The 12249-nt window shown below is 34.1% G+C and overlaps 1 protein-coding gene across 1 annotated transcript in view; it reads right to left on the bottom strand.

Annotated features, from left to right (window-relative positions):
* Window positions 1-12249, bottom strand: part of LOC145738858 (lachesin-like) — a 90055-nt gene that overhangs the window by 18942 nt on the left and 58864 nt on the right. The window contains exon 3 of the mRNA XM_081993980.1: window positions 2103-2215. Coding sequence (XP_081850106.1) covers window positions 2103-2215 — 113 coding nt within the window. The remainder of the gene's footprint in view (window positions 1-2102; window positions 2216-12249) is intronic.

Genomic DNA, 12249 nt, shown 5'->3' on the forward strand with positions numbered 1-12249 from the left:
CCGTTTTTCTCGCTGACTCTACCAAATTTGGTTGTGTTTTTTAGGTTACTGGATAGGAAATTTAATGAGGATTTCAAAAAGGTGCTTAAAACTGTCATTTTCTCACTGCAAGTAGGTTTTACAGGGGATTTTGCCCCTGATTGTCCTTTCAAACTGTGTTTCTGGCAGTTCAAATTTTGACACCGTTTTTCCCGCTGACTCTACCAAATTTGGTTGTGTTTTTTAGGTTACTGGATAGGAAATTTAATGAGGATTTCAAAAAGGTGCTTAACACTGTCATTTTCTCACTGCAAGTAGGTTTTACAGGGGATTTTGCCCCTGATTGTCCTTTCAAACTGTGTTTCTGGCAGTTCAAATTTTGACACCGTTTTTCTCGCTGACTCTACCAAATTTGGTTGTGTTTTTTAGGTTACTGGATAGAAAATGTAATGAGGATTTCAAAAAGGTGCTTAAAACTGTCCTTTTCTCACTCCAAGCGGGTTTAACAAACAATTTTGCTGCTGACTGTCATACTGTGCTCAAAAGTTTCAAAAATCAGGGTTTAGAAAAGTTTTCTTGCAGTATTCGATACAAAACGTGTTTCTGAGATTTATGACAGTTATTTTGACAATGGTCACGTGACTGCCTAAATTATCTTCCAAAAACTACGTGATATCTGTGACTAATGTCAAAACTGTAAAAATTTTTCTAAAATTTGGAAGAATTACAATTTAACACAGTTTGCTTACAGCTTTCGAAACAAGACGTGTTTTTGAGATTTATGACAGTTATTTTGACAATTGTCTATAAATTACCGGTAAATGACAAATTGTTTAAATAATACTATCTTCAGAATTGCGTCATTTTTCTCATCTCAAAAACATATTATTTGTCATAACTTAAACATGAGATAATAAAGAAAAGTGACCAAAAGCTGAAAATGTAATTTTTTCGTAATATAAGTTTACAAAAAAGTTATAAGATTGGACCTCATTTAGTACAATAATCACGTCAAAAAATTCTTACTTTATTATTTTTTTAGGATTTTAATTTGACAATATTAACCGAAAGTGTGTCCGATAAAAGAAAAAAACAATAAGAAAGTTAAAAGCAAGAGAAATGGACTTTTGGAGAAGAGCGGCAAGAAATGGGAATACAACACGACATTATAACTAAACAGCTAATATGGTATGGGCACGTCCAAAGAATGCCAGAACACAGAATTCGAAAAAAAGTACTAACCTGGAATTCCCAAGGAAACCAAAAACGAGGAAGAACAGAAGCTGGAGAGAGGAGGTGGAAAAGGAAATCTGGAAGAGGGTCTGTAGATGACTGATCATTGATCATTCAATGAACATTGATGATGTCATTTGACAGTTTTATCAGAAAATGTAAAACAGCAATAACAGAACAAACAGCAATAAAAATGTAAATTGCTGCAGCACAAATTCTGATATAACTCGATAATTTTGTTTGTAAAAATGTGAAAAGAAAGAGATATCGATAATAGAGATTGATTTGGAAGAATAAGCACAATTGGTTTTTCGCGTGATTTTATTTACAAGAAAGTTCGTTTGCAAAAAGTCGAATCCAATAAGTGTTTGGTGCAGGCTGATTGGACATCTTTGTGTTACCTCCGGCAAAGCCACAATGCAATCAAGGCTTATATATAGGTGCTATCGGTGATCTCGGCGGCATCTTTGATAAAATCATTTTATACTTTTCTTTCGGTAAATTTCAAGAGCGTGAGAAATTGGAGATATCGACGTATATTGGAAAAATAACTTCGTCACAAAGACTTCATATTACGCGAACCCGTTAGTTTTTGCAGTTATTCGAAAATTCTTGAAATAGTTAGGCTTTGCTCGGGTAAATTCATATTTTTCTTTGTCCAAATATTGTTCGATTATCGTCTTCGAATGGAACCGTCTTTAACTAGATTCTATTATTTTTGAATGAAGCATCAAGAAAAGGAGTTGTTTAAATTTACCCAGCGCCGCGCGTCCGGATAAAATAATAAGAAGAGTGAAATTTTAAGCAAAGGCATTTACAGATCCGTTTTACCAAAATAAACAGTTACGTGTAGGCTTAAAGCGGTTTTCTCAAGTGTATTAAATATTTACCTTGTAAGACGACAAGTGGTTGACAACGCAAGTAAAGACGATATCCCTGCCTTGAGTGACTGTATGATTTTCCAAGGGAGCCAGAAATTCTGGCTCGGGTTCTGGCATTTGACCTGTAACAAAGCAAAAAGATAACTGCAAAGGGGCTGCTTTTACCTCGAAATTTTAATTAAAATTACCGCCGGAATGTAGTATTCCAGTATTTGAAGGTATTTTATAATTTCTCTTAACATCCTTGCGTAAACACGGGTATCTTTTTATTTTCGTCGTTACACAAATGGAACGTGATCTCTATCTTTTCACGGACCCTTTTCTGATCTCATCGTAGCCTGTAATACACTCGGGTAGTATGCAGTGGCGTTATTTACAAAAACCCCTGTTCAAAAGGTACACCTCGCATTAACTTCCGCACCTAAATATCCAAACAGTTTGTTTGGTCCGTACTTTTAGATAATGGAGGAATGCAAGAGTCGCATTTAAATGTCCACAACCCGCCACCTGAATTCGCCTAAATATTTAATAAGCAACATTCCAATGTAAATCAGTCTCATTTTCGAGAGTGTGACATTTCGACTATTTAAATTCTTATGTTGGCCCAACTGCTGTTTTGTATACAGGACACGTTCCTGCTCGCTTTCAGCAGATTATACCCTCGAATATCTTTAGTTCGCTTCTTCTTTACTTATCTCTGGTTGGCAAGTCTATGCAGTTAGAAAGGATGTACACTTCGTTTTTATTAAAAGACAAACCCGTATTATTTTATTTTTAGTTTATCAACATTGTAAAAAATACCCACTAATAGACCAGATCAGATTACTTTTCACAGCATACACAAAATTAACTAACATAGACCCAAAACTACTTAAAAAAAAACTGAAAAGCTTTTAACAAGCGTTAATTATACAAAACGTCTCTAATTACCTAAAAATGGTATTAATGATCAAAAACAGACTAAAATGGCCTGCAAAACTCACTAAATAACTTAAAAAGAAGAAGAAAAATTAGATGAATCGAGTAGTTAGCCTAAAGCATCCCATAACCTGCTAAATTAACCTTAGAGAAAATGAGCCTTAAAAGTTATTCAAAAAAGTCCAAAACAGCCTGGTAGCCCTACAGGGGCTACAAATCGGTAAAAAGAACCACCCTGTGGACTTTAAAATAACCGAGTTAACGTTCTTCAAATTAGAAGTTTTTTCCCAGAAAAGAGTGCTTTTTTGGACTGTACAGGGTGGTAAAAACAGGCTTCAGATCGGTAAAAACAACCATACTGTAGCTATTCAGATAACCTAGATATTGTTGATCAAAGTGGATCAAGTTGTAGACATTTTCTGCCACTGACACTTTGAATGCAATTTTTTAGCACAGTTTTCCCGATAACATTTTTTGGCACTATACAAGGTCGCCAAAAGAAGATACAAATCGGTAAAAAAAAACACTCTGTAGCCCTTCAAATAATCGAGTTATCGTTGATCAAATTGGATCAAGTTCTAGAAATTTACTATCAATGTCACTTTTAGCGCCATTTTGTTTTAAGCACCCTTTCTTGGGAAACTTTTTGGGCACTATACAGGGTGGTCAAATAAGGATACTTGGAGCTACAAATCGGTAAAAAGAACCACTCTGTAGCTCTTCAAATAATCGAGTTATCGTTGATCAAAGTTAATCAAAAGTTAGTTGTCAAAGTCACTTTTAAGGCCATTCAGTTCTTAGCTCTTAGCTTTCTGGGAAACTTTTTTGAACTGTACAGGGTGGTAAAAATAGGCTTTAGATCGGTAAAAAAACCACCCTGTAGTTTTCCAGATAACCTAATTATTGTTGATCAAACTGGATCAAGTTGTAGAAAGTTTCAGCCACTGACACTTTGAACGCAGTTTTGTTTTTAGCACAGTTTTCCTGAGAAACTTTTTTGCACTATACAAGGTACTCAAAAGAAGATACAAATCGTTTAACAAAAACACCCTGTAGTCCTTCAAATAACCGAGTTATCGATGATCAAATTGGATCAAGTTCTTGGAATTTATTTTCAATGTCACTCTTAGCGCCATTTTGTTTTAAGCACCAAAAGAAGATACAAATCCTTAAGAAGAACCACCCTGTAGCTTGGAATTTATTGTCAATGTCACTCTTAGCGCCATTTTGTTTTAAGCACCAAAAGAAGATACAAATCCTTAAGAAGTACCACCCTGTAGCTCTTGAAATAACTGAGTTATTGTTGATCAAAGTGGATCAAGTTCTAGAAATTTACTGTCAATGTCACTTGGTGCCATTTTGTACTGTTTTCTTGGAAACTTTTTTGGCACTATACAGGGAAGTCAAAAAAGGGTATTTGGGGCCACAGGTTTCTAACTCTTCAAATCACCGAGTTATTGTTGATCAAATTGAGATTGAGATTGATGTTAAGACCGGTTAAAAAAACGATATCTGCCATTTTGGATTTTCTTTGATTCAGTGAAAGTTAACTTCAAACTGACAGTTACAATGGATTTCCTGAACCTTAAATAGTCGAAAAGAAGTATAAATTCATTTTTATTTTATTTTGAATGGCCATATTGAATTTACATACTGTTCAAGCTATCATCATATATAATCATATCTTTAGAAAGGCGATTTTATTGGCTATCCATCGACATATAAAAGTCCATACTTTTCCAATAAAATAAGGGAGTTATTCAGTTTTAACCAAAACAGTAAATGAAAATTGAACAGAAATTAACTCTAGCGGAGAAACCATCAAACCTAGAAGATAAAGTGTCTGAATATTTTAGAAAGTCCATTTCATAGCTATCCATCGCCATATAAAAGTCGATTTCTTGTCAGTTAAATAGGTGTCAGTTATAAGGGAGTTATTGAGGTTCAAACGAAGCAGTGCATGAAAATTGAACAATTAACATTGTTCAATTTTGAAGCCCTCTAGCGGCCAAACGATTCAAGCTATAACTTCATGTAACCATCTCTTCTGTGTTTTTTTTTTAACTACCCGGTAATAGAATCCAATTGCAAATCCTCACCTATAAAACTAAATCTAAACGAGTGAATGGAGCATTAGAGTCAAATAACAGGGGCACACAGAGAGAGTGACACTGTAGTTTGTTCCTAAAAGTGCAAATATTAAAATTTCCAACATGAAAAATGTATTCATTAAAAACTCGATAATAATTTATGCATACGTTGAGTGCGGCTGATATTTATTATTAATAAAAATTCAAATATTGTTCAGCGCTTCTGTGTAAATGAACGGATAAAAAATGGGAAATATTTTTCGATATGATACATTTATTATAACTGTCAACAAGTTTTAATAGAAGCTCCGAAAAATTAGGTCGTTCCAAGATCCGCAACTGGATTAAGGAGAATTCTTATGTAGCGAAACTGAAACAATTGATAATAAATTTGGCCCAGTATGATTAGTTTCGTCTTCAGTGCCAAACTGGGACAGAGAAAGTATAAGGGTTAAAAGGAATGAGAAGAGCGATCGATGACAGGGTATCTGTTTAGGCAGCTGAGTTGTAATAATAACAAGTTTCCACTTCTCTTAAAGTATGAAGAAAGTGCTTTTAGTTCACAGCAAAAAATTAAATCAAATATTTGGTAAATGAATGTAATACAAGTAATATAAGATTGTCAATGTAAGTACAAGTTAACAAAAGATATTTGAAAACAAATACTGAACTTTAACTTTTAAAAAGCACTTAATTAAAAAATGCATTTTAAAAATGAGCTTACAAAGTATTATATACCATAAGTTGAGTTAAAAATCTACGAATACCTCAACAATTTTGGGAGGAAATTATTATCTCAAAAGCCGTTTGACCTACGAGACTAAAACTTTGTAAGCTTATTATTGGCTCTAATGGAAAGTTGAAACGCCTGAGAAGGGTCTATTAGGGGTGAATCGTTATTATATACAATTCATTATCACAGTTGTCAATTTAAAAGTTTTCTCTTCTTTTTTTATGGAATATTTATTACTATACCCTGTATAGTTTTATTCATGGGGTTGCTTTAAAAATTATGTAACAGATAATATTGGATGTACACCCAACTGAAAAAGCTGCTGCCATAACTTAATTCGAGCTTGAGCACTGTAATGTGGTCTTTTTCGGATAAATCAATATTTTTTGTGACATGGGACGCTAATTGGAAAACACTCAAAAACGCCCAAACAAATTATTGGTCAATTGGGGACTATTTGAAAATTTCACTTTTTTGCACGCACTTCTTTCACACCCTGTATAAGGCAGTTAGAGTGCATTAAAGCAAACGTTTTTTAAGTCAGTAAAAATGACAGTCCAAACCCCATTAAAATCTGTTGATTCGTTTTTTAATTTAAAAATTACCCAAAAAAAATCACTGTCCCGGTTGACGTTTTAAATTTTCTTGTGGATGTAGTATTCATTTTCTCACTGTTTTCCTGTATAGCTTTTTTAGCTTAACAAAATCTTAAGAAATGATTTGTGTCTGGAAAATACTTCCAAAAATCACGACCCTCTCAAAAAGGTCAAACGACGAATACTGTTATCGCGAAAACACAACTATTCCGAATTTTGTCAATTGCGAATAGGGATCCTCAGTTTATTTGTTTCGACGTTACAAAAGCCGCCCATTGTGCCGACGTGGCCATCTTTATGCCCATAGAGAGTGTTTGTAATGTTTGACAGTAGAGAAATCAAACAATTCTTATAACAGTTACACAGGAAACGTAGTCAGTTTTTAATTACGGAACAAATAAAAGGCGCGTAACCAGTGTTTTGAAAAGTAGGGACAGATAAACGGGCCGAATTTTCGCAATTACAAAATAGCGCATTTGGAATTTTGTTGTGGCATATCGAACTTTTAACGGGACATAACTGGTGCTTTTCACGAACCCTTCAGTCGAATGATTTCCAGATTTATTGTACCAAAAATGACGCGTCGTGCTTTGAATGACGTGCAAAGGCGAATGAAGGGTGTCGAATATGAGGGTGTGATGAGTGTTTGGAAAGACAGATAGGTTTGCGGTTTAATTTTAACCACACGTACGCGTAGAAAGGACACGATTGTTCTCTTCGACTATTGTTTCCCTTCGCACCTAGTCGTATGAAATGTTACATAAATCTGGACGGTTTTTTTTTAGTTCCGCCAAGTTGAGATAACTCGAAACACGTTAAGTTGGAAGTTTCCTACACACGCGAAAGATTTGAATTATCCGTTGTTTCTCTCTACGCTGGAAGCTGTCAGTGGCAAGAAAGTTTAGAGCTATAACATATAATTCTAGATACATGAATATCGTCGCTAGAGTTTCATGAAAATCTGTTCTCTCAAGCTGATGAACCTCCGATACCTCCAAAACTCGGAATATCCATGACCACGTACACATCTTAACTTTCGATCGGATTCTTGAATCGGATAAAGCTCTATCCATTTGAAAATGATCGATGTATACACGTAAGATTCAAAAATTTGATCCGATAGAGTAATTCAGTCCAATCCTATTTTTCCAACCAATTCGGTCTGAAATGACAACAATTCTCAAATCAGACTATGAAGGCTTTCACGACCGGTCAAAACTGAAATACAAAAGCCCGGATAACTTTTTTTGTATTTCAATTCTCAAATCTTTTAAATGGAAAAAATGTGCTTTTTACTTCTGGTTTAGTCTTGAATGATCCCACCTTGTATATGCTAATCAAGAAAATTTAAAAATCGAGTTCAGTTAATAGCAAAGATCACATTTAGCTTATTTTTTACATTGAAGATATTTGGTTATTGCAGTCGAAAATTGTGAGTATTTAGGCGTTTTTGTTTAAAATATTGACTTCTAATCATTAATTATGAAACAGGTTATTAATAGAGTGTGTCCAAAATAAGGAATACCACTATGGGAATCTTGAAAACCGTTAGAAATACAGATTTGGTTAAGTGCTATGAAAACTAAACAACTACTGAGACTCGACAGAAGCAATTTAAGAACAGTGACAAGCTTATTGACCGGTCATTGTCACCTTAGACGATATTAGTCTTTGATGGGTGTTGCTGAGGATCCCGAATGTAGGAGAAGCTTAGAAGATGAAGAAACTTCGGGACATGTCCTTATGAGCTGTCCTGCCTTCTCTTACGCGCATACTGGGACAGCCAATGCTGTTGCCCAGGGACATGAGGGGTCTTTTGGAATCAACATATTTTAATGCGGTTTGGACTGTCAATGGGCTTGGTTAATTGGCTTTTTACTGACTTGAAAAACTTTTGCTTTAATGCACTCTAACTGCCTTATACAGGGTGTGAAAGAAGTGCGTGCAAAAAAGTGAAATTTTCAAGTAGTCCCCAATTGACCAATAATTTGTTTTGGTTTTTGTTTTAACAAGGAAGTGTTATTTAGGTTAATATCTCGGGACTTTTTGAGTGTTTTCCAATTAGCGTCCCATGTCACAAGAAATATTGATTTATCCGAAAAAGACAACATTACAGTGCTCAAGCTCGAATTAAGTTATGACAGCAGCTTTTTCAGTTGGGTGTACATCCAATATTATCTGTTACATAATTTTTAAAGCAACCTTATGAATAAAACTATACAAGGTGGCTAGAGACAATCAAAGTGGGACATGAACTCTTTACCAATAAATATTCCATAAAAAACGAAGAGAAAACTTTTAAATTGACAACTCTAATAATGAATTGTATATAATAACGATTCACCCCTAATAGACTCTTCTCAGGCGTTTCAACTTTCCATTAGAGCCAATAATAAGCTTACAAAGTTTTAGTCTCGTAGGTCAAACGGCTTTTCAGATAATAATTTATAAAGATAAATAATTTCCGACAGAAGAAATTTAAGAACGGTAACAGGCTTATTGACCGGTCATTGTCACCTTAGACGACATTAGTCTTTGATGGGTGTTGCTGAGGATCTCGAATGTAGGAGAAGCTTAGAAGATGAAGAAACTTCGGGACATGTCCTTATGAGCTGTCCTGCCTTCTCTTAAGCGCTTATGCGCATACTGGGACAGCATTGGAGCCCCCCGCGTCACACACTCACTCACTCACTCACTCACCTAATTTATAGGAATGATGATTCCCAGATCGGATTGAATAATAAATTCGATACCATAGGTTATAGACAAGATTGAATCAAGAATTGGATCGAGTTTTATACGATGTGTACGTGGTCCATGAAAAAGATATGAACTTAGTCCAACATCTTAAGGTATGTTAATTCTGCACTAGAAAATCAATATAATTATCGCGTTAACACCAAATACACCTAAAACCAAAAATAAAGGGAATATTTGTATGCGTTCATCAACACCAGCAATTCCAACTTGTTCCACTAATAATTCATGTATTTAATCCCAAAAATAGTTCATTTTCATATTATATTCGTTCGAAACTAAACTCGAATATCGATAGGTTGGTTAGGGAAAATCTGGTTAAAGCTAAAGCTGTACCAATCTCACCAAAGCTACAGTATAAATGTTATCAATTAAGTGTTAACTGGTAAAATGCCATGTTTCGAACCAGGCTTAAAGTTATGCCGGTGCACATGTTAAACGACAAATTTGCTATGGTGCGTTGCTTAAATGCCTTACACGTGAGTTTATATTACCGCATGGAAATTCCAGCTCCCCTGCGGTAGTCTCTTGAAACATTCCAAATAAGTTTTTTTACCTTCGTTACCTTTGATGATTAACTTCATAAAAGGAATGTTTATTGCACATGCCAACCATTTACGTGCAAACCCTCTTTTTTAAAAAACATATTTAAACAAGTTTAAAAAGATAAATCCTGCATTGTCACAGAACGCAAAACTAAAAGAGGCTTTGCCGCTAAGCAGATAGATTACACACTGGTCTATTATAGTGTTACTCTACTAAATATTTTTTCCATCTCGTTTCCCAGATCCGGCAGCTCTTTTAACTTTCGCGACCCAGAAAGTACAATTTTAAATGAATGTTAAATCATTTTTCAAAGTTTCTTTTATTTGATTAAATTTCGAAGTTTGCTAGTTAAATTCGTTCCCAAGGAACGGAAAACGTATTTACTATTCAGGGCTTTTATATTGTAAATATATCGAACTTCCTTATTCACGACTGGTGCAAGGAAATATGACCTAATAAATGGGGATTTGTATTTTTTGTTGACAAACTTTCTTTTACCGTTTGTGTTAGATATTAGACAAGATAAGATTAACTTTATTTTATCACAAAATTGCCTTTTTTCCCAAAAAAACATAGGAACCTCAAAAACTGTTTGATACAAAGTGGTTCCACAACTAGTCTGCAATAATTTAAAAAACCTAACGTAACTTGTCAGTGGTTTCCTAAATCTATATTAACCCTGACTTGAAACAATAGTTATTTGCGCAACAAGGAAAGAAAGTCCAACTTTTGCTCTTTCAAAGTTCGAGGGTGCAAAAAGCATTTTACTCTTAGTAATGTTATGTTTTATGAAAAAAAACAGCATTTAAATACTGTGGAAAAAAACTATATGGAGGAAAACTACTTTCACTTCCTAGGGAGTAAAAGTGACATTTTCATACCTCAAATGAAGCTTATTTGAACCACCGGCTATTCCCAAAATATATTATAATTTGTAAAACTTTGACACCCTGTATCTTCGTTATTGTTCATATTTCGAAAAATCGTCAAAGGAAAAAACCTTATTTTTTGAAGCCCTATTCGCAGGTGAAAGGAAAGCACCAACTTTAGAATCACCCTGTATATGTAATCAAGAAATTTGGTCTAGCTTGGTCAATTCTTGTCTTGTCTTGCAATACAAACAAAGAGGTAAAGCATCTGTACTGAACCATTAGCATAATAACAAGGGGAAACTGAACTTAGTAGTAAATGAAACCATAATGAGTGAAAAAGGAAAATAAAGATCAAATGTAATAATAAGCCAGGGAAAGAAATATTTTATATCTTTTTTATTTATATTCAATCACCATTTTACCCAACTAGAATGGTAAAACAGGGTCTTTTACCTTTTATAGGCTTTAATAGCCTACTTCCATAGCTTCAGGTCAAGTAACGTTATTTAAATCTAATCTACACTAACGAGAAATTATTAGCAACTCGTGATTTTCCACAAACTAGATTAAATAAAACTATTATATTTACTTTTCAAACTTAAGTAAATAAGTAGATTATATAACTTTCAATAGTGGATAAACTAATTACAAGTAGTACGAGTGTTCATATAAAGTTAGAACCTGTAATTAAAGAGGTTAGGAAGAGTAAATAAAATAATTAAAAGCTTTTCGACTACACGGTAGAGGTTAAAGGGTCGTTTTGCAAACTTTTCACTCTATTATTAAAATCCATTTATAATAGATGTGATGGCCGCCAAGTTAGGAAAATGTTAATTATATTGGTTTTATTATAAAACTTTTCACAGCCCCATCGAACAATTTTGAGTTTCAGAGGAAACAGTTTAAATGTGTGCGTAAGTTTAGGATCGCTTCTGTACCGGCTGAAAAACCTGTAGACAAAATTAATTTTGAAAATCAGTTTTTACTGCTTACGTAATGTAAAAGTTTAGCTTGATTTACTATATATGGAATACAGTAGATTATGATAAATCTGAATACAATAGATTTAGCCTTTATAGCGCAAGAGAGTATTTGAGGAACAAATATTATTCTAGTTCTATTTACACACGTTCCATATGCTGTTTCGCCGACAGCAAATTACGATATTAGTTGACTGTAATGCTTGTAATTGATGAAGCGGATGCAGTCATGATACGCATTAAATATGGCATCATGACCTGTTACTGCTAATTTCCACTTAGAGTATAAAGAAGAGCTCTTATATTATGCCACGCTTGAACTACAGCTAACGCACTAAACAATTCTAGCTAATTACCTTAATAGGCGAGTTCAGTCACGATTTTCCTCTATTATAATATTGCAGTGTGTGATTCTGACTACGAAGTCGTAAATTCATAACTCCAAAGTTAAACTACTCACAGGGTTCCATTTACCAAATGGTTACATTATTAGAAAACTCACGTCCCTTATCACTCTAAAAGTTTTGTTTTTTTGTACTTCTGTCATTAATCAAGAGGAAAATTGTACTAAATTTATTTTTGGTTGAAAGTGTACTAATCATCAACGTGTAGACTGTTTAAAAAAGTGCTGACAGCAAATTTGCAAATCAATGATAGTATAAAA

The sequence above is a fragment of the Ips typographus genome, linkage group LG16, assembly GCF_016097725.1.
Source record: "Ips typographus isolate SLU linkage group LG16, UJ_Ityp_2.0, whole genome shotgun sequence".
Classification (NCBI taxonomy): Eukaryota; Metazoa; Arthropoda; class Insecta; order Coleoptera; family Curculionidae; genus Ips; species Ips typographus.